This window comes from Caretta caretta, chromosome 11 (assembly GCF_965140235.1).
Source record: "Caretta caretta isolate rCarCar2 chromosome 11, rCarCar1.hap1, whole genome shotgun sequence".
Lineage (NCBI taxonomy): Eukaryota > Metazoa > Chordata > Testudines > Cheloniidae > Caretta > Caretta caretta.
Genome location: NC_134216.1, coordinates 35,814,141 through 35,837,782, shown reverse-complemented (window position 1 = coordinate 35,837,782; position 23,642 = coordinate 35,814,141). Strand labels below are relative to the sequence as shown.

Below are 23,642 nucleotides of genomic sequence, written 5' to 3'. Positions count from 1 at the left end.
ATGCTTTTCCAGAAATCAGTTCATTGGTGCTACATATTTTTCTCACAAAAAATTGAAAGTTTGCTTTTTTGGCTTTGTCTAGTTTTGGGCATTTTCCTCTGCTGCAGCAGGTAGGCTGTTCAGTGGCCTTTTTCTGGATGTCTTCAGTCAGTTCAACTTCTACAGTCATAGTATCAGGAAAGCTGCCATTTGGAACAAGATAAGAGCCTCAGATGAGTGTAGTTATTGGTATTTAAAGAGGCTATCTGTCTAAAAGGAGAAGTGCTCAGTGTTTCTCTCCCTGAAAATGTTCTGTGTAACTTTCTCTTTTTTTATTACGCTTTTCCTAACTTACTGTTAGTTTCCTTTTAAAGGTAAATTGCAAGTTTAATTTTTGTAAATTTCCTTAAGCTGTGTGTGTGTGGTATTTTTATTTACAAGAGGAATGCTGCTATTGTGTCTTAGGGCAAATGCACAGAACGTAATTTAAAACTGCTATACAGTTGTCGTCTCTCCCCCTCCCCGCAAAAGGAACAAGCAGCTCCCTCCAAAACAAACAATTCCTCCACCCAGCCTCTTCACAAGGAAATGCTGGATGATGAGATAATCATCACGTTATGCAGTCAAGTTTGTGTCTTAAAATGGAGTAAAAATTCCTATTTCTCTAAAAGTAGGTGGCCAGTTGGTGTGACATTTCACACCAGGTTAGTTTTTATACCCTTTCAATTTTCTGTGTAGTATGGTTTTGGTTTCTCCTCGTGCATTTTTAATAGTTAGGATTTAAGCTCCACTTGAATGGTTTTTCTTGCGAGGTTTGCTTTTCACTGTTGAGTGATATCTCAAAAAATACTATCTATCAACGCAAAGCTTGTTAGAAAGTTAGGACTTGAGGAGATATGATGCAACAGGGAAGCTTTTAGTTTTTGATTTAGGGCCATTTTTTGGCCATTGTTCACATTATATATGAAAAATATATGCGTTGTGCGCAAACCTTATTGATGGAGGCCAGGTGCAAACTAACGTGATTAATAGGGTTGGGTGCATGCAAATCTGATTTGGATCAGATATATAAAAGCCTCATAGATGGAAAGCACATAACTTGATTGATGGTAAGGGCCTAGGCACATGTAAACCTGAGTGGTTGATAGGGATGTATTTTTAGCATAGATAGAACTATTTTTTTAAATATGAATTGTAGTATATTTCCAGGAGAGAGATTTATCATGTATTTAAATAATTTACTGTATAAATATTAATATTTTTCTGATTTTCATATAGTTATTTATTATTTCCTTCATTGGTTTATAATAAAGCAAAAAGGTCTAATTGTTTTATATTGCTTTTCCTTTCAGGAACCAAGACATCTGCAGTTTTTCAGTGAATTCAGCAGTAGTGATATGTATATGTCTTTGGCAGGCAAAAAGACGTCTGGAACACCAGCAAACTATGGATTCTGCTTTAAGGTACAGGCTTAATATTTTGATAGATATATGCTAAAGCAAGCCACAGTTCTTAGGTAAGCTTAAGTTTCTATGAGATTTTTTTTAAAAAAAGATTCAGCTGTCTATTATAAAATAGGAGAATTAGTGGCTTTTATTTCAACAGGTATTATCTGCAAGATATGCATTAATGATAAACAATGTGCTGTGGCCTTCTAGCCTAACAAAGCAGGAGGCGTCAGAGACCTGAAGCAGCTTTGTGCAGATGATGAGCAGAGTAGGACCTGCTGGATGACAGCAATTAGATTACTTAAGGTACAATCTTCTGTGAAGTTAATTTCTTGCCAGTAATTTACTAGGTTAAGTGTTTTTACATTCTGGAATAGAGAAGCAAGGGTTACTTGTAGGTTTCAGTGTAATACAAATCCTTAATTTTGTACACTGTGGGCTCTTTTTGACTTCTCCCAATAAAGAAGATAGATACTGAATTTCCAGTACAATAGAAAAAGCTGGCATTGCTGCTACTGGTGCTGGCCCTGATTATGATGCAAGAACTTATTTGAATGGTAGAAGAGCCTGTTTTTAGTTGCAAAGTAGGCAGAATGGGTCATATGGTGCCTATAAATGGCTATAATTAACATACATGTACGTTATTTCTTAAGAAAATGAAAACTGTAGCCATTTACTCATTCTGGTCAACTTTTTGTGTTTTTTTTTTTTTTTTTTTTGAGGGGAGCAAAATTTATACATTCCAGTTTTGGACTTAGAGAATTCTCTTAAATGTAGTGGCAGAAAACAATAATGGAAAAATATATTTCTAAGGAAAGGATTCCTGTTGTCTGTGCAGGCAGTTCTATTTTTAAATTAATTAAGCTAATAAAAGTCAAAATCTTTCAAAATGAAATCCATTGTATAGTATTCAGGAGCTCCTGTATAATCATTTTTATTTAGTACTTCAAGGTGGTACTACAAAAATCCCCACAATAAACTAATAGTGATAAGGCACGTTATTTTTTGATTCTAGTATGGAATGCAGCTGTATCAGAATTACATGCAACCATATCAAGGTAGAGGTGGCTGCAGTTCTCTGACTATATCACCTATGGTATGTACTGTAATAACTTATTGAGCAAATAAACTTCTTAAAATGGAACCTATGGCAGAAGCAATGGAACCTGTGTCTGTGATCCTAGAAACGTTTGTGTGTGTGCTTCATTTTAAGCACTTACCAAAATCTTTAGGGAGAATGATCAGCTGCCCTTATTGACATTGGAGCCGGAGGTTGAGCCAGTCAGGAAGCCCTTACTGATTCCCTGACATGCACTCCCCCTGTGTCTCTTTCTGTGCCGAGTGGATCTTGGTGCAGGAGAGAATCTAGCCCTGTATTTGAACCATGCTCTAGCTAAGAGGAATATTAAGCAATTCACCAATCAGTCCAGCAGCACTCTTGAAAAAGGACTAATATAAATGATCAAACTGAGATTATTCTGTATATTCCTTCTCAGTATAAAAAGCAGTTAATTTTTCACATCCCTGAATAATAGTTCACAACTGTCTCAGCAATGCAGGTCCCATTCTCTAAACTCCCCTACAGGCAAACATTGCCTTTTATCCAGTCCTTGTTTGTACCTTGGTAAAAGTTTAAGTAGGCTGTAATTCATTGGCCCAATCTTCAGCTCAGGATATGGCCCCAGGATTTGAAGTCATTCAGTTGTGATCTCTGATGAAGTAATTGCAATTAAATATTTTTGATAGGATAGGCTGTCCTAATACATGTTGTTGAAATCTCTTCTACTTCCATTTATCTGAGTTCTAAAGTAATCTTTCTAGGGTTGGAACTGAATAGGAATATTTTAAGGGCAGAGATTTTTGGTTAGGCACGTGTTTTGTTCTCTGCACATTGCTTCAAATTATAGAAGGGTAGGGGTTTTTCTATTTATTTATATCCCAGTGCCCAGCAATGGTTACTGTGGAGCTAGTGTACTTAGTATCAAGCTCAATTTATAAACCTGAATGCCTAAGATACAAGTGCTTGTGCTAACTTTGAGTCTTCCCTGTCCGTGAATCCATGTTTACTCAATTACATAAAACATTAAATTACTTCCGTCTCGCAAACCTGCCCCTCAGTTAGAATATTTTATACACGAACTTGCATTTACTGTTTTTATGCTCCTTCATAACAGCCAGGAGCTTAACAGAAAGCACTAAAGTAGATCTTACAATCCATTAAGGCATACAATCTAACATTACTCAATTCCTCTTAGTGGTCCCACAGAAACTTCTATTGGAAGTTTAGACTGTGAAGCCGAGTGTACATTCACACATACCCCAAGTATTTCGCAATTTTGGTTGACTTTAATGGCATAGGGGATGGGGGAGAGAGATGGGGGAGAAACAAACTAGAGTATGAGAATCTTTCTCCAAGGGTCTGAAGGACATCTCAATTTCCCTTCCTGGTTTTAGGGGTGTTGTAAAGGGCTTTTGAACAGAAAGGAAAGTGCCAAAGCCACACAATAAAAATAAGATTGTTATTGGTATCTTCTATTGCAGAAAGGCTTGATGTCTCAAAAAAATAAGCCTTTTTGGCTCTTTGAGCACTAGCAGAAAAATCCTTGTCTAAACATGGTTAACTTCAGCCTGTACAGGCTGGCCATGCTACGTCACAGCTTTGGACACAGATGAGTCCATGCTGAAGTGTGGAGTTTTAATAGGCTCTCCTACTTGTGTAGCAAAGTGGGTTTCCTGAATGGAATAATCTCTCTTCCTCCCCATACCTCATCTCAGCCTGCCTAGTCACATGGAACTAAGTTTAGTGAGTTGAGTAGCTCTGTTTTGTTTGAAAGAGGTCTGCATTTTGAGTACCAAATCATATTAAGTGGTGCATGTTTAGCAGTTTTCAAAAGCAGTAATAGTAGGTAGGCCCATCGTCTATCCACTCTTAAATTTAGATGGGACCTTGGAAAAAGCTATATTTTCACAACTGTACCATAGCAGTCACATCAGTGCATGATTTAGCCATCAAAAAGGTTGCATTGTTTTTTCATGGTTTGCAGTTTTCTTTCCGTATCTTTTTCTATTCTATTCAGTGTGGCCATTGAAAAGGAAATTGCATCCTTGTTTGACTTCCCCTCTCTCTTAATGTATCAGAGTCACAGAACAGCGATGGAATATTACAGAATCGTCTTGGAAATGTTTAGTCCTTTGGAAGTGGTTCACTGTGTTGGTTTTTTGGTTTTTTTTTTAACCGTATTTGAGTTTCAGGGAAGTTGAAATTACTTCTCAATGTGTGAGTACAGTTATTTTGTAGGGATCTAGTTTGATAGCATTAATGAGACTACATACTCAAATTCCGACCTGTGTGGCTTTTTTGGTAGATGAAGGCTTTCGTTTGAAGTAAGCAAAGCAAAAGTTTGTGTCCAGTGTCTCATGACAACTGTCTTAACTAGCCATAAATAGCAAGCTGAGATAGTTTAAATCCACAGCCTCAACTACAGCTGGTGAGGACCAGTCTTCAGTAGCTTAAGCATCTTCAGACCAGGTACTATAGGCTGCAGTGATGCAAAAACAAGACACATTATAAGTCTTACAATACTAAGTAGCCATTACCTTCTCCTTCCTCCCACAATTATCTTGCCGACTGGCCAAACCTTAAAGTTCAGCTGGATAGTCCCCCTTGAAGAGAATTAGAACTACAAATGTTGTCCAAAGTGAAACAAATCTTGGTTGAGAGGGGAAAGCCTTGCAAAAATTTGAAACACAACTGGCAAAATATAATATTTCAAAATAAGGTTTAGAAACCTCCTAAACTTTTTTTTTTCTTTCAAATCTGAATTCCCCTCTTTTTGCCCCCTCCCTCCCCCAGAGAAGCATTTCAGAAAATTCCTTGGTAGCAATGGACTTCTCAGGACATAGAAGCAGAGTTATTGAAAATCCAACAGAAGCCCTTTCAGTTGCAGTTGAAGAAGGGTTAGCATGGCGGGTATAAACACCTCTACTTTTTTCAAAGTATTTTTTCTAATTTTATTCTCACACAGAAAGCTTTGACACATTTTTTTTTCTCTCCCACTCAGAGAAAAGGGTGTTTACGACTCAACACACATGGAAGTCCTACCACTTCTCAAAGCGCCACATCCAGTGTAGGTATGTGTGAGTTAATTTACAGCCGCAGAAGAGATGCAATAATGTTTGTGATAAAACAATATTGTTAAAACAAAGATCTTTATAATTTTTCTAGCTATACACAGAACACAATTGTGGTTTCACCATAAAATCTCTAGGGATGAAGCTCAACGACTTATTTTACAGCAAGGACTTGTAGATGGGTAAGCTGATTCTTTTTCTTAACTTTTTTGGGTTGTAGGTATGGTCAGAAAAATAACTATGTAGAAACATTATTTGCTTGTTGAAGGGTTTGTGTTGTGATATCTGCTTACTTAACGTAAATAATATAAAAAACATTCATATTATTAGAGTTATTGGAGAATGATTTGGATTGTATTAGGCATCTTTCTTGAACAATAAAACAGTGCTCTAAAGTTCTGATCCTGCACTTGAGTGGATGGACTGCTGCATTTGCACAGAGCCATGTTGAAATCAATGGGCTCGGATGGGCACAACACTCTGTTTTCTGCACTGTCAACTGTAAGATCAGGGCCTAAAATTGAATTCCAGCATCTCTTACTCATGATGAATCAGAAAACACTGCTTTGCTTTCAAATCCAAGGTTGAGTTTCTAGCGCTGGCTGTTGGAAGAATCCATTTAATTTGTAAACTGAGCAGAGATGCTATGAAAGTAATTGCGAGAGAGCGTAAATGTTGAACTTCAGGATGAGTCATTTAGTCTTCTAATGATAGAATATTTAAAGTATTTCTCTGAAAAAAGTACAAAGATAATACATATTTATTTGTCCAAATCTTCATATTTATTTTATTGCTTCTAAATCTCTTCTCCTGCCTTGCTGTAATACAGCTGCATTTTGTGATTAAAGTTTAGGGCTTCCTCAGTCCCATAATTTACCTGTATACGTTCCCCTCTTATTTTGGCCTACCTGCTGGCCTTCCAGATATGAACTCTTATCTGTCTAACCTATTATATTGGGCCACCACTTCAAATCTTTCTGAAGCTTAGAGTAATGGAAACCCCTTCAGATCACTGATTTAACACAGTTTCCTATATCTGTCAGAAAGGGCTGCACAAAAAGTGGCTCACAGGGCTGAAAACATTTTCCATTGTGGAGCTCTGAATCTCAGCTGCAAAACCAAGAGCTCCATCCTCCTTGAATTCTGTTTCACTGCAATGATATTAGAAGCTGGTCTAATAAAGGGAAGTAAGATTTCTAGTAATAAACCCAGCAAGTAATGTTTCTGAGGTGTGCAGATTTAAAGTTGAGCCATATTTTAGTAGAACCAAAATGCAAAACCGGGTTTTAAATGGAAAAAAATGAAAAGAAACAGTGGATTGAGGAGCAAAGAGCAATACCATTTGAGCCTTGAAAGGTCCTAGAAAGTGACCCAAAGTTACCTCTGTACCATGTTAGTGTGTGATAATACCCTGGTGTCTATAGAGAGATGTGCATTGCAGTTTGATGGGAGGGATCTTGTCGAATAGACTGTCTAGAATTATTTGAAACTGGTTGTACCAGTAATCATGGACTGGCAGCTTGTGTTGAACACATATATCTGCCCAAATTGTGTACTAGACATTAGCGGAAACTGGCATAGAAGTCTTTCACAAATACCGATAATACAACATGTGACAAATGTTTCACTTGCTTAGTTGTCTGAAAAAATGAACTACCACCATGAATGTAGAGGCTTTGCATGGGGGTAATAAGATGTTCTTTCTGTATAGGCTTGCCCATGTATCAGGCAAAATTCTGCATTCCTTGAGCAGAGCCTTGGTGGGTGTCAATTCAAAGATAACTGTTCCAGGCAATGAAACCCACTATGCAGATGCAAACAGATTATAGGCTGCTGTTCTAATGTGTGTCCTAATAAATAGTGTTCATACTGGCTTATAAAAGAGGAAAGTTAATAGTTTAACAAGGGCTATCATGGAAAGGAACTGCAGCAGGCTGATAATGGTGCCATCATGTGAAGAGAGTGCTGAACCTAATTACAGATACCAACAATTTTTAAAGCATTTTTTGAGACTCATCATGGTACAACTGCTTTCTCAAGGGATGAAGGGAATACTAATGAGTCACAGATCTAATCTCCAGCAATTTTACAAACTTGTCTATTTTCTGGAAAGTTTGTCTCTGAGCACTGCATGTGTCTAGGCCGTTTTTCTTCCCAAGTTTTACTACATGCCAAGTTTAGGTGAAGTAGTGCATAATAATTTTGAAAGCATTTGTCGCTAAATCTTTATTTTACTTTTAATCCAAGTTTACGTGTTTGTTGGTTTTTCTGTGGAGCTTAGGAAATGCAACAAAAAAATAAAATACATTTATGGCTGACACACAACTGATGTGGTGTGTGTGTGTCTATATATATTAATGCGTACTCTGTGATGTTTCATTTTGGATCTACTAAATTTTAAGCAATGATATTTGCTTTAAAGCATGGCAGACGCTTCAGCGAGATTATGGTTATGATATTTGACTTAGTGGCTATTTGAAGGTTTTTTAGTTAATAAATTGCTGACAGGATTTAAAACTATTAGGCTCCTGATATATGGAAAGGATAATGTTGTCATTGTTGTAATCATAATCATCATAAGACCCCAGTTCACTATGCATTTGGTCAAGCAGGGAACTTCTTACAAATCAGGGTTATTTGGGCTTTGACACCCGAGGTATGCGTGTTTGTATGTGTAGGTGGGGGTAGGGGGTTGATGTTTTTAGACATAGGGTGGGCTTAATGGGGGAGGATGATGGGTTTTAGATGTGTGTCAAAAACTATCCCTGGATACTTTTGTTTGTTATGTAGGCTTTAAAGCTCCTCAAGCATACACAAGGATAGTTTAGGGTTGAGGGACCCCATCATCTAAAAGGAAATAAGCTACACTTAACACAAAAACAGGGTTAAGAAAGGCTTTAACTAGTTTAAAAAATAAATAACTAAAAAAACAAAGGATGGGGCCCAGTAAAGACAGGGCTGTTGAAATGAGTGGGCCTTATAATGTGCCCTAAAATGAAATTATGAATGTGTTGGCAGAGTCCTGATCCTCCTTTCCAGCCTCTTCTTTTGTAGTCTGATGTAATTATCCATATTGTTGTTTAATTTAGACAGTAGGCTGCTTAGGATGCGGGCCTTATTTTGAATGTCTGTAAAGTGCAATGCTCAAATAATGAAATTGTCTGTATGTTTTCTGGACCAGTTTGCCCATCCTTAATGTTAAGAGTTATAAAATACCATATGATTTATACATGGGATCTAACTGTAGCCTGAAAACTTTTTTGCACAGCCCTGGAAAGGGCAAAGAGATGATTTTTAGGCAACTAGATGGTGTGGGAGAACTTTTTAGAAACATCTAAGTATATTAATCACTCTATAACTCATTTAAACCCAATTAGGTACTTTTACTGGTATAATATATACATAGTTGCCGATTATATGTATTTTTTTTCTCCCCATGGACATGTCTCCAAATGAGCCAAGCACAAGGGTTCTGAGGTCATCCTGGTGAATTTTAGTTTATTTTAATATAAAATGATCAGGAACTTCAAAATTGCTAATAAATCCTCCTTTATGGTGGTTATAACAATACCTACATTGGTGGTGGGAGAACCTCAAAAGCTTTGGGACTTACATGAATGTGTAGCAGTTTGGAGGCCTATATGAGCCAATGGAGGGCCCTATAAGTTTCCTATCATCCTCGTTTCCCACACAACTTTCCTTCCCCTAACAGCCTCCCGCTTGCATGTAATTGTCTGTTAGAGGTGGTGTGTGCGGGGCCAAGTTGCTCACTACCCTTACACCCTGCCAGCATGTGCATGGGGAGGATAGCAGACTAGTTTTTAGTCTACTGGTGACTACAAGAGGCAGCCACTCATATATTCTCTACCCATGTGGATTTCTCCTTCAATGGATTCGTTCTTCATTTTCCATTTTTTTTATTTTGGAGTGGTTACCCCTCTCTGTTCTGTATTATTCGTCCAGTCCAGATTGTCTCCCCTCCAACTGTACCAACCGCTTTGTTCTATATCTTTAAGCTACAGTGATTCCTCGCTTAATGTTCTAGTTATGTTCCTGAAAAATGTGACTTTTAACGAAACGATGTTAAGTGAATCCAATTTCCCCATAAGAATTGATGTAAATGGGGGGGGGGGGCGTTAGGTTCCAGGGAAATTTTTTTCACCAGTCAAAATACAGACACAGACACAGTTTTAAACAAACAATTTAATACTGTACACAGCAATGATGATTGTGAAGCTTGGTTGAGGTGGTGAAGTCAGAGGGTGGGATATTTCCCAGGGAATGCCTTACTGCTAAATGATGAACTAGCACTTGGCTGAGCCCTCAAGGGTTAACACCTTATTGTTAATGTAGCCTCACACTCTACAAGGCAGCACAAATGGAGGGATAGCCAGCGACACACAGCGTGTGTGTGTGTGTGTGTGTGTGTATGTGTGAGAGAGAGAGCTTTAAGTAAGCTGACCCCACTCTAAGTACACTGCCTTTTTAAGTAGATCAGCAAGTTAAGACAGCAGCTGCTGCCACCAAACTCCCTCCCTCCTGAGCCCTGTCATGTCCTGCCCTGCTCTATAGAGATAGGGTAAGCAGTGGGGAGGGAGACACCCTGACAGCCTCCCTCCTCATCCCTCCAGCTGCAACAGTGCCCAGGACAATGGCTGTCAGAAAAACTGGTCTGGAATGGCTTTTCAAATCTTAGAACAGCCCAACGAAGATTGGGTCTGTTGATAATTAAGAATATTTTACTTGAGTTCTGCAATAAAACAACCAGTATTGTAAGCTTGAGAGTTTGATCCTGAAGGGGAATTTTCCTGCTCTACAGATGTTAATGTTTGTTGTATGCAGATATTTGCCAACTGTAACAATATGGTCAGCGTCAAGTCTTGTACCATATCTCCTATAAACTTTCCATGGAACTGCTAACTTTGCAAGCTATGTTATATGCTTTTGCTCTTATGCCACATGAGCAACACTCACATAGACTGGGAATTTCGAAAGCCCTTAATGGAATTAGATGTCCAAATTCCAGCCATACTATTTGAAGATTAAAAGAAATAAGTAGCAATGTATCAATTGGATATATTCTATTGAATAAAGAAGCTGAAATGTTTTCCTTTGCTCTGAAGTACTTTCTAAGGTAAAATTTCCGTATGTCAATCGACTGGTGATTGGTGCCTGTGGCTTTTTCTGATGAAAATAAATAAGTTTTTACAATTCCAATGTGAAAAATCACAGGCTGCCAATTCTTGGCATTCTACCCTTGTATAATTTGTGATTTTGATAGCTGTCAAGATCTTGGTCAAAACTTTGCTAAAAGTGCAAACTCTTAAACATGTTTTTATGTCTGTGATAAAAAGCTACATCTTGACATTGACATACATAACAGCTGCTGTATCTATCATTGTGTAGATGCATATTTTTTTCACATGAGAGACCGTGTTTGATTAAATAGACTATTTTAAAGCTTGTATTTCCAATTCTGATATTTTCTCAAAACATATAAAGATTTAAAGCAGAACTCTTGAAATTAAACTTTGTTACAAAATTGATGGATTGACTTATTATTGATGTTCATTAATACTGTGTTTGCAATTCATTACAGTGTTCATTGGAAAGCTACCATAAATTTCTAACAATTCAACATGAGCTTACTTTGAAAATTCCTAATCTCTCTCCCTAGGGTTTTCTTGGTACGGGATAGCCAAAGTAACCCCAAAACGTTTGTATTGTCAATGAGCCATGGACTAAAAATAAAGCACTTTCAAATTGTACCAGTAAGTAACACTTGTTAATTTGTATATAATTGAAAAGGCATAATAGCATGCCAAACTTCTGAAGTTATTTTTTCTGGTATATGGAAGATGGTAGATATTGGTACTACAGTATTAGACACTAGAAAAGCTTAGAAAAGCTTGTCTCGCTCACCAACAGAAGTTGGTCCAACAAAAGCTATTCTCTCACTCACCTTGTGTGTCTAATGTTCTGGGACCAGCACAGTTGCAACAACCCTGCATAGACAGAATTAAACATTTATGGAACTTGCAGCTTGATTTGTTATAAGATTTGGCAATATCGTTTGGGTTTTGTGTGAGCTGTCATAAGATGAAGGCAAGTCTATTTTTCAAACTAAATAGAAACACCTCTTATGGGATGAAAATGTTTTATTTTCAAATGTCTCACAGCCTCCTGGCCCCACACCTTTTTTTTTTTCTTAAATTTCAGTTAGATGGACCCACCTAGGTTAGAAATCTTAGCCACATGCACAGGCACTGCCTCTGTTCAGAGCCGCTTCCTTCATGTCTCAGGGCCCAGTCTTTTTGGTTCAGTGCCCTGTGACCTGGGTGCCTGAGGCAGCCCTCACTGGAAATGCCAAGGTCAGGGTAGGCTGCAAAAGGGAGAGCAGATACTATCAAGACTGGTGGGTAACACTGAAGTTAAACTCCCCAGCCAGTCACTAACTGTGCTTCTGACAACGCCCCCCCTCCTCCCCCCCCCCGACTGGTTATCAAGAAGCTCTCAGTCAGCACATAGGACCTGTACAGTGAGTAGTTATTTAAAAAACTCTGCTCACATATATAAAATGCTCTCCTGATCCCAAAGGGTCAGCCACATTACCAGGTCAATATAGGTTTGGATCTTACCCAAAATACAATGCTGTCAGCCAGTCCTTTTAATGTCTAAAACTAAAGGTCTATTCTAAAGGAGGGCGGGGTGAAGAACAAGAAGAGAGATGGTAAAGCAGTCACATACATACAAAGACTTCACAGTCTATCAGGTTCCTAGCAGAATTGGTGAGTCTGCTGGCTTGAAAGTCCCTCTGTAACACACAGAGTCCTTTGTTTAGAGCTTCATTTGTAGCAAAATTCTTCCAGAGATAAGAAACAGGAATGAAGACAAAGCAGAAGGTACAGCTGCCTTTTATCATCTTTTGCTATGCAGCTTGATCATCTTTGTTCTGAACACAAGCTGCCCAGCACATGGCCTGGAAACCTTAGAGTTCTGTCCATAAGCATGCCCCTGCATGCCTTGCTGAGTCACAAGGTGTATCCCTTGCCTTCTCTCAATGGGTCAATTGTATAGCTGATGTTCCTGAATGGGTTGTCAAGCAGGGTAGGCAGTTCTAATGCCAACCTGTCTGGGGGTGTCACCAAGATGCACAGCACAAGTTTGGAACTACAGACATACCATGTATATATGTTACAATACAAAGGTGATACAAACACAAGATATCATACCTTGCAAATTATAATATTTTTGCAGATACTTTACATGGCATATCTGCTATCACCCATTGCCATTTTACAATATTGGTGTTAATAATATCCTAAAGTGTCCCCCACTTTCCATACAGCATCACAGGCCCCATTTCCTGCCCCATGTTGCCTTGGTGTATCTAGGTACAAGGCCAGTAGGGTAGATAGGTATTCTCACTCTTCCTCAGTGTACATTCACTTTTTGGTTAAAATTGATATAATGCTTTTACAGATCAATTACCTGGGGTTAATCTTGAAATCCCTTGTGGATTTACTGAGGTACAGCAATATTTCCCTTACTTTCTCAGTGAAAGCAATTACATCACATGTGATGCTCTTGACATGACAGTGGAGTCATCCTATCCATTCCACTGATTCTGGAGGCAGTATTAAAGTTCTTCCACTTTCTTTCCATCCTGCTTCACGTTGAAATATATTTTCATGCACTGCTTTAGCCCTAGTGCTTTGCCTTTACCTAGGAGCCACAACTACTACTTCTCAAAGAACCTCCCTCCCTCCCAGACTGTCTTCTATCCAAAATCTCCAGACCTCTTGATAATTAGGTTCCCCTGTTGGGTTTTTCAGGGGATTCTTCTATTCTGCAAGACTGGGCACTTCCCCAAATGTTCTTTCCCCTGACTCACTGGCTCCAATGAGATTTCAGAGGGCCACCATTTGGTATTTCCATGCTTCACCCTGCTCCTGTAGGCAGTATCCTAGAAACCTCCCTCTTTGCTGCAAAATGGAGCTGAAACACTTCAGGGGATTCAGTAAATCTGATCTAGTGCTTGAAAACCAGCCCATAACCCCTTAAGCATTGTGAACCATTAGGCAAAGTCAGTGCCAGGACAAAAATGTCCACAGTTTTGTACTGCCTTGACAGATGGGGTAGTCGTGGTGGTATCTCTGGCCTAAATATCTCAAGGAGAGGACTCTTGGCACCAGTGTCTTTCCTCTTTGGACCCACCCTGTGTTCCTTATAGTCAGGACCACTGATGATGCACCTCCATTATCCAGTTGTTTCCTATCTGTCCTTGGATCAGATGGAATATAGTTGAAACAGCTTTTTAGATTCCATAAAAAAACTGAATGATTCAGTCCCATCAGCATGGCACCCCTTTGACTTGCTAAACAGAGACCACCTTCTCTCTCCCCTATCAGGAAACAGGCCCCTAGCTCTTTATCTTCTCCTGTGGAGGAAACTTCGGTTCTTCTTTAGAAAGTTCCACTTCCCTCTGACCCAGACGTACCCCTTCTTTCCTTCTCAAAAAGCCAGTCATTTCTCATACACCTCTGCAGGCTGTTGTGCCAAACAGAAGCACTGTGCAAAAAATACAAGTATTGTTCATCCTTTATGGCTGCTAAAACCTCTCTCTCCTGCAATAGGATCCCTGGTGGAGGAAGAGGAAATATCTGCTTGGTAGCATTTGCAGTCAAGAGTCTAGCCTTCCAGATCTGAGAGAACACATCAAAAGAGTTCCTGGATTTAATAGAGAGCAGCATTTCTCCAACGTCTCCAATATTAGCAATCTATTCAGCAATTCGTGAAGGGATGTTGCATATTCACAAATGGATGTGTGATTGGGAAGCTGGAAGGGGGTATAGTAGGAGACAATTTCTCTGTTATGAGCTACACCATCTATGAAAATGTTTGAACATTCCTTTTAAAAAAAATCCTTCATTGCTGTATGTTCCATTCCCAATTTGTGCTTTATGACACTGGGCCACCACTACCAATTAATCACCATATATTCTGCTCTTAGAATCATAGAATATCAGAGTTGGAAGGGACCTCTGGAGGTCATCTAGTCCAACCCCCTGCCCAGAGCAGGACCAATCCCCAACTAAATCATCCCAGCCAGGGCTTTGTCAAGCCTGACCTTAAAAACTTCTAAGGAAGGGGATTCCACCACCTCCCTAGGTAACGCATTCCAGGGTTTCACCACCCTCCTAGTGAAAAAGTTTTTCCTAATATCCAACCTAAATCTCCCCCACTGCAACTTGAGACCGTTACTCCTTGTCCTGTCATCTGCTATCACTGAGAATAGTCTAGATCCATCCTCTTTGGATCCACTTTTCAGGTAGTTAAAAGCAGCTATCAAATCCCCCCTCATTCTTCTCTTCCGCAGACTAAACAATCCCAATTCCCTCAGCCTCTCCTCATAAGTCATGTGTTCCAGTCCCCTAATCATTTTTGTTGCCCTTCGCTTGGACTCTCTCCAATTTCTCCACATCCTTCTTGTAGTGTGGGGCCCAAAACTGGACACAGTACTCCAGATGAGGCCTCACCAATGTCGAATAGAGGGGAATGATCACGTCCCTCGATCTGCTGGCAGTGCCCCTACTTGTACACCCCAAAATGCCTTTGGCCTTCTCGGCAACGAGGGCACACTGTTGACTCATATCCAGCTTATCGTTCACTGTAACCCCTAGGTCCTTCTCTGCAGAACTGCTGCCTAGCCATTCGGTCCCTAGTCTGTAGCGGTGCATTGGATTCTTCCGTCCTAAGTGCAGGACTCTGCACTTGTGCTTGTTGAACCTCATCCGATTTCTTTTGGCCCAATCCTCCAATTTGTCTAGGTCTCTCTGTATCCTATCCCTACCCTCCAGCGTATCTACCACTCCTCCCAGTTTAGTGTCTTCTAATGTCTAGAACGCTAATCACTATTCAGCTGTTCAAGTTGAGAGAGGAAAGGGATACAATTACACTAGTTCTCGGACAATCATCTTCTAATAAAAGATCAGTCATTCAGAATAACAACCTTGCAAACATGCTGAACATGTCAGATTCTTGGACACTATGGTTTCCTCATTTATCTTCTGAAGAGCTGTTTCCCTTGAGGAAATATTCAAGTAATTCAAGGCAAACATCAGTTTGGGAATAACAAAAAATATTGTTAAATTTTAATTCCTGATTAACAAATGCCTCAGCTCTCCTAAATGTTTCAGCTCTGCAATGTCTATCATGTTGGCATGATCATTGTATGTATGCGTAGAATCCCATGGATGACCGTGCATCTTCATATTTCTCGCTGGAAAATAGGCATGATCAGACCCACAGTGTGACATGTATGTTAACACTTCCTTACCTAGTAGTGTTTGGCCCTGGACTGGTGAAATCTGAAAAAAGGAAGCTGCCTCCAGACTTAGAATGGGTAGGATAACCCAGTAGTTGTGGCCAGTGCAACTGCTGCTTACACTGAGAAACCTTAATTACAGGTAAGAGAACTAATTTTATCCATCCTAGAAGGATGGTTACATCTTTCCTCTCTGCTGCAGTAACTGATACTCCAATGCGATCACCATTTTAGGGTCTTTTATGCACTACTATCCACTGCCTATAAATTGCCTTCTTTCATTAATTGATCAATATTACTGTTAAGTATCAAATGTTTTAGTACCATGAGGCTTCAGATTCCCTTTTCTGCTGATTGAGGATATTCTATTAGCCAAAGAATTAGCTTAAGAATTAATTGGGTGATGCAAATTATGGGGCTATTCATTTGTAATAGTTTAAAATTGGAAATATTCCCTGTAAATCTTTGTGTGTGTGTGGGGGGGTGGATTTTAAAGTTAGCCAAGGTAACCTTACTGTGGGTATTCTCCTCCCTCTCTCTTCCTGGGGCTAGCATGCTAATGGCGATCTGGAACAGCAGGAGTCTTTTTCTCCTTTTCCTCTCCCCTGCTCCCCTATTGCTGCCTCCGGCATCAATGAACGTGTGCTGCCGCCATCATGGTAACCAACAATAGAAGGCTCCTGCCTAGAAGCACCTTTTGCAGTAAAGGCTACGTCAGTGCACAAAAGTAATTATGAATATACAGCCACCCGTTGCTACACAAAATATACTAGGTACACAGAACATTGTGTATTACGAGCGTAGGGCAAAAGGCAGTTATAATATGACACCTCTTTCATAGAATATCAGGGTTGGAAGGGACCACAGGAGGCCATCTAGTCCAACCCCCTGCTGAAAGCAGGACCAATCCCCAATTTTTGCTCCAGATCCCTAAATGGCCCCCTCAAGGATTGAACTCACAATCCTGGGTTTAGCAGGCCAATGCTCAAACCCCTGAGCTGTCCCTCCCCCTCTTTCTTTGGAGAGAGAGAGTATATCTAAATTCAGTTTTCTTGATTTATGAAGGCTCAAGGTTTTTATGGTTCCAATTTAAATCTTTGCATGTGTGATCATCAGATGTTCTCTGAATAAAGGAGAAGGCATAAGAGGTGTTGACATTAGCAGTCTTCATGGCCTAATGTTCTAATACATATTCAGTCTTGCTTCCTTTTACCTTATGTATTTAACTAAAATTGACAAGAAGTTAGAGAATGCACTACTTTTCTACTGGTCACTTTTAATTTGCTATGAATGAACACTAAGTTTCCCCCCTTCCCCACAGACTATAAATAACTCAGGAGCATGAATCTGCACAAAGATGTCACAAGGCCTGATTTCATTAAAGATCAACAATGTACATATTTTTGAATGTCTGACAAACACTGTGGCTCAATAGTGTGTTGTTATCTTTTTGTTTGTTCCCCTTTTACAGCTAGAAGATGACGGAAAGCTATTTTATACACTGGATGAGGGTCACACCAGATTTACTGATCTCATCCAGCTTGTGGAGTTCTACCAGCTCAATAAAGGAGTATTACCTTGCAAGTTAAAACACTATTGTGCCCGAATTGCTCTTTAACAAAAACCAAGTCAGTTCACCAGACAGGAAAAAAAGGAGATGCTAGAACACTTTTCTAAGGCAATTTCCTTGGGGCAAAAATCATTATATTGAAATGGTGGTGAATTTCAGATGCAAAGAAAAGTTTATATGCTCCATACAGAAAGTCCTTTGCTTTGTAATTGTCACTGCAAAAATCAACTTCAGAAAAAAGTATTTCATGTGAAATTATGTAATGTTGCAGCACTGGAATCTTTTTCAAATGCAAACAGATATTTTTAATATTATGCAACTTTATTTACCAAAATAAAATTGGAGGGTGCCTCCTTGTTAGTAGTAGATGACTAATAAATGAGTTAATTGCATTCAGAAATACTCTGCACTGTGGAATAGAAATTGTGTGTGTGTGTGGAGTATAACATAAACTTTGGGTGGAAAAACTCGAAGTTGGATTGTACTTAATTTGTAAATAAAACAAAATTATTTTGCGCTATATTTTTAAATGCTATTTTGTGGCTTCTTGCATTCAAAAGTGAAAATATTCTGAATTAACCAATTAAAATTATTTCTAATGTCTTGACTAATTCTGGATCAGTTGTGTTATGAATTGTACTATTGCTGCTGTAATAGTACTCTTTATAGGTTTTCTCCTTTAAGTAGTGACTTGAACCACATTTTATTATACAGATTTGGAGCTGATGTGCATATGAGCGTGCATATATGTATTTTGTAGTGCACATAACGTGCATGTGTATATGTGCAATCTTTTATTTATCCATAGGCACTTAAAAGGGCCTTGATTTTAGTGTTATATTTTGGAAGTAAGGGTATGTGGAATGTAACTCCTTCCCAAGTTAAGAGTTAAACTGGATTGTGGTTTTCTCCAGCTTTGTGCTGGAAATGGCCCAACTTGATTATCATACACATTGTAAGGAGAGTGATCACTTTAGATAAGCTATTACCAGCAGGAGAGTGGGGTGGGGGGGAGGTATTTTTTCATGCTTTGTGTGTATAAAAAGATCTTCTACACTTTCCACAGTATGCATCCGATGAAGTGAGCTGTAGCTCACGAAAGCGTATGCTCAAATAAATTGGTTAGTCTCTAAGGTGCCACAAGTACTCCTTTTCAGTCTGCTTGCTGATAACATTGCACTATTGACCAATTGGACAGCAACTAGTTCAAATTTGCAGTATTAGCTTCCAGCCTTTTTTCCAAAGGCCTTTAAATAGCTACTCGTGTTCTAGTACTTCCATAAAAACTTAAAAACAAAAACAAAAAAAATACCCCTACTCAACATGTGCCACACACCAGAGCCCCTTCCCTCTTAAATGTAAAAATGTTTGTTTTCAAAATGACAGTAGAGCCTGACCTCTCTACTCTTGAATACAACAGTGTTGTACCACATCTACGCCACTGTAGCACTTCAGTGCAGTGTAGACACTACCTACACCAACAGGAGAGGTTCCCTATTGAGTCAAGTAGTCCGCATTCCCATCAAAGGAAGAACTCTTCCATCAACTTTGTTGTCTACGGTGGGGGTTAGGTCAGCTAACTACACCACTCAGGGGAATTGATTTTTCACACCCTTGAGTCATGTAGTTAAGCTGGCATAATTTTCTACTAGAGACCAGGCTGAAGAGAAGCAACATTCCAGAACATGCATTGAAGATGCAACTTGTGTTGCCCATCATCTCATTCAAATTAATACTGAATTTTAAGGTTTTTGCATCCCAAATACATTAACTTTAAAATTAAACCTGAAAATAAACTCAAATTTTATTCTAAGAATAATTTTAATTAAAAAGCTCCCAAGTTGCTATTGTATTATTTAACGAAATTTGTTGAACCCCAATTTAACCATGTATATAGGTTTACTTCCGGGCATTGCACGGCTCCAGGGACTGCAAATGTGAGAAAGAGACACATATCCTCCACATCACTAGGCAAATAATGACCACAGGTTGTCATCTGACACTTAAAACAAGTTGTTTACTTTGATCCATTTCATAGTAGGAAAGTGTCACTTTCAAAAATACTGTAATTGCCGTTCTGGCACTCAAGTCATCAACCTTCTCAGTAGAGAAGTTAACCACTGAATGAAAGTGGAGACCGAATCCTTTCACCTTGGGTCCCTCCAGGTCAGGGATGAGAAATGTAAGTTCAAGAGTTTGAACTGCCAACTTTGCTTTATCTATTCTATGGACAGAGGACTCCATGGCTCTCCAATCCAGAACTTTTCACAAATGCTAAATTAATGGAAAAATATAGTACAGTGAGCTGGCAGACTGTCTGAACATTTTTAATGCTTTTCACCTGGGAAGTATTGAAGACAAAAATGTTGTCTTTTTTATTTTAACAATACTTCTGACAAACTAGCCTAAAGCAGAAAACTAAGCTGAAATTCTTCCAAGAATTTGGTATTTAAAAGACAACACAAAATTTTTTTATCAAATTATAGTGGTAGAAGTACCTGAAAAAGCAACTTGAGTGAGAGGTTAACATGTAGAAACTATTGGTGTTCTGAACAAGTCTTAAACAGGCAAAATTGTACAAACTTGTTTATCAAGCTCTTTGTTAGCCACTTGTAGAGGTTATGCAGGGTGGATGGTGCCCCATTTCCAGTAAAAGTTGGAAGCCATGTAGTGAATAAGACAGGTGAATCTCACCCAGGATAACTTAGTTAATCCTTGCCTCTGCCATGAACTTTCAATGAGATGCTGTCACTTAAACCAAAATTTTGCCAGGTGGCCCCTAATTATGTATTTCTCATTTTCTTGGTGCCCAAGTTGAGAAGGGAATCCAGAGATGATGAGTTCCAATGCTGACTTTGACTTTGGAACTCTGTCAGCTTCCTCATCTGCAAAATATGGATGATACTTTCTCACCTACCTCATAGGGATGTTGTGAGGATTACTTAGTGTCTGCACAGTGCATGGAAGGTATAAAGGGTGAAATTTGGGACACTTTGAAGTCAATGGCAAACTTCTGTACGTTAAAAATATTAAATATTTTGAAAAATTGTTCCAAGATGTCTCAAGTTGGATGCCCAGGGGTTGAGGAACCATAATTAGTGTGCGTACTACCAATTTTGGCCATAGTCTCAGTGGCTCAGTTTGCACTCTGTGAAATGGGGATGATAAACATTCCTATCTCCCACGTAGTTGAACGTGCACTCATTAATGTTTGAGAGACACTTTGATACTACAGCATTGACTGTTACAGAAAACCACCTGAAAAGTGAATTCAGTATTCCAGTGCAGAATTTGGATGGTGAACGGTAAATAAGGCATAGTGACACACTGTATGATCAGAATAAAAAATATTAAAAAGCTACCTCGTTCTTAGAGCATATTTTATCCTGTGCCCTGAGGGAGGGAATCTATGGGGAAAAAATTGATGATATAATTAAAGACTATCAAATACATATGTTAAAAGAGCAGAATTCAGTTTACATGACATATCTGCCATTTCCTAACTCTTTTAATGTAAAGTAAAAAAACTCCAAGATTTTATTAAGATTGTAAATGTTTTTTACTTAACAGGCAAGTCTTCAATTCAACAAAGCACTTTATGTGCTCAAGTCAAATTGACTTAAAGCACATGCTTAAAGTTATGTACATTCTCAAGTGCTTTGAGTCATGGTTAACCAAATAAATACTACAGCATTAGATATATAATTGGCTAAAAGTTGGGGAAGAATTCAGTCTTCTGTCAAAAGTTGCCAGTAGCATAGGCATTCTGTTTTTGGGATTGTAGTATTCTGTGTTTTCTCTGAGGGAAGAAAAATATATTTTGTAGATTTTTTTTAATTAAATATTGAAAACTGACTTTACCTTTCCTGGTTCAAAAGATCAGTCATCTTGTTTTTATATGATATACAATTTGAAATTGTCATTTTCACCAAAAAAGAGCAGCTGACTAATTTGTAAGTTGAATGTTCAACATTTTTATATATATGTAATTGGAAGCTTCCACAATATACTTTAAGTAGTCTATCAGTCAATGAGATTTCACCACCTTTTTATTAGTTTTCCAAATATTTTAGGGTTTTTTTGCACATATATGGAAGCAAGACATAACTTGCACCAATTCTCCCAATCAGTTAATAAAATTATTTTTTAATTACTTCTCTGATATTTTAAATGGTTATCCTTTAGCATTGGAATATAATTTTTCCTAATTCAGGCCATAACTGAAGATTTCACTAAAGTCATCTAAGATGAGACACAGTGTGTTATTTGAAGCTTTCAAGCTTTCAGAGGTTAAACACTTGATGGTCTATGCATAATCAATGTGTATGGTAGCCCAATTAATGTTAACTTTAATGAAATGCATGAATATTTAAAATGTAATGAATCTGACTTTATAGTTGGCTTTATAGTCCAACTGAAAGAAATGTGAACAATATTTAAAGTTGGCCTCTGGATGGCAGCAGTGTATCATGGAATTCCTACCATCTGCTGCTGTTTGTCTATTCCCTTCCGGAAATATCTGTGACTTGCGATCGCCGCACACCTTCAGAACACCCAGTGCTTTTTCCTTTTATAAATTATTAACTTGTTCTGTACCAATTAGTTCTACCAGTTGCTAGGTTTGTTATCAAGTTAAGCTTCAAGACAAGAACCTGAACTCAATGAATGATTAAAAATTTATTAGTAGAGATGATTAAATATGCAGATAGTCTGTGAAGCTTGTTCTTGAAACCATTACATTACCTTTTTAATACTAATGATTTGTATAATTAATTAAAAAAAAGCCTGAAAGATTTTTTTTAAAGCAGAGTAGGACATGAGAGAGGATTAAATGCAGAGGAGGCATTGAACCTATCACATGAGATGGTCGTAAAATTATTTGCTGACAGAAAAGTTTTGCTTTTCTCCCCCTTTAAAATAATTGTCATTAATGGTTTCAGAATCCCCACAGACTAGGGCCTATCAACTCAATGCTGCACCAGACCCTGTTATAACAACAGATGCAAAACCTGCAGCCATATCTCCCCTGCTACAATGATCTATACCTCCCACAGCACTCCTTTCAAGATCTATGGGGCCAACACGTGCCCATCACATATGGTATACTTCATCTAATGCACTAAATGCCCCAATAACAACTATGTATGTAAAATGAGACCATCACTATGCTCATGAATGAACTCACACAGAAAAATAACACACAAACACCATATTGCCCGGGGCAAACACTTTTCACAGAATGATCGCTCCCTATGTGACCTCTCAGTCCTCGTCTTCAAAGAAAACCTGCACAACACCTTCAAAAGAGCTTACATTCCTAATTTTGCTAGACACTAAAAATCATGGTCTTAATAAAGACACTGGATTTATGGCTTATTACAACAATCTGTAACCCACTAAACCCCCACTTTTGTCCTGTGACTGCAGAGGTGTTAATGGGTCACTTCGCCTCGAATAATTCCTTGGAATGTGTGTTAATTTCTTATGCTAAACAATCTGTTCCACCTTTGAGTACCTTTCCCAGATCTGAAGAGCTCTGTGCAACTCGAAAGCTTGTTTGTTTCACCAACAGAAGTTGGTCCAAAGAAAAATACTACCTCACCCACCTTGTCCTTACAGTAATTTAGGGCTTGTCTACACATACAGTGCTGCGCTGCATTTGATGAAGTCCTCTCCTGTCAGCATAATAAAACCAATGATTGGTGGTATAACACTGTCTACACTGTGCTTATGTTGGTGTAACTTATGTCGCTGGGGGGTGTATGTGCTTTATTCACACCCTTGAATGACAAGTTATGCTGACGTAAACTGCAGTGTAGACATAGCCTAAATGTTGATATTCTGGCAGATGTACATTTAGGATGGGTAAATTACACATTGAAGTGTGCTTGGATAAATAGTGAGCTACATAAAGTAAAAGCTTAAATTTTTTTCACTTTTCCCACTCCTAACTTGTGAATAGTGTTTGAAGCTGCAGCTTTTTATGTGCTTTTAACATGTTTTCCAATATATGAATATATTTGAGATCACTTCACTTGTAATATCCATTTCAAATGTGTGTTGGCTTCTGTATTTGATTTTTAGGGTGTGATTTGAGAACATGTAGACTATCTGAGGATAATTAAAATATTCATTTTTTCCTACTGTGTGCCTCATCCCAACTTAGTAGCATTTTTAATATTGCAAA

At 38.5% G+C, this 23,642-nt stretch overlaps 1 protein-coding gene across 5 annotated transcripts in view; it reads left to right on the top strand.

Moving 5' to 3' along the window:
* GRB14 (growth factor receptor bound protein 14) overlaps positions 1–17,977 on the top strand; it is a 100,987-nt gene extending 83,010 nt beyond the window's left edge. For 2 of the 5 annotated variants that reach the window (XM_048869878.2, XM_048869883.2), the window contains 8 exons: positions 1,332–1,442; positions 1,638–1,733; positions 2,443–2,523; positions 5,281–5,397; positions 5,489–5,558; positions 5,653–5,740; positions 11,236–11,329; positions 17,357–17,977. In XM_048869878.2, the coding sequence (XP_048725835.1) occupies positions 1,332–1,442; positions 1,638–1,733; positions 2,443–2,523; positions 5,281–5,397; positions 5,489–5,558; positions 5,653–5,740; positions 11,236–11,329; positions 17,357–17,503 (804 nt within the window). In that variant the 3' untranslated portion in view covers positions 17,504–17,977. Of the gene's footprint in view, positions 1–1,331; positions 1,443–1,637; positions 1,734–2,442; positions 2,524–5,280; positions 5,398–5,488; positions 5,559–5,652; positions 5,741–11,235; positions 11,330–15,901; positions 16,028–17,356 lie in introns of all 5 variants that reach the window. The other 3 variants (XR_007359162.2, XM_048869879.2, XM_075117893.1) reach the window with 3 other exon arrangements.
* The last annotated feature ends 5,665 nt before the right edge of the window (positions 17,978–23,642 follow it).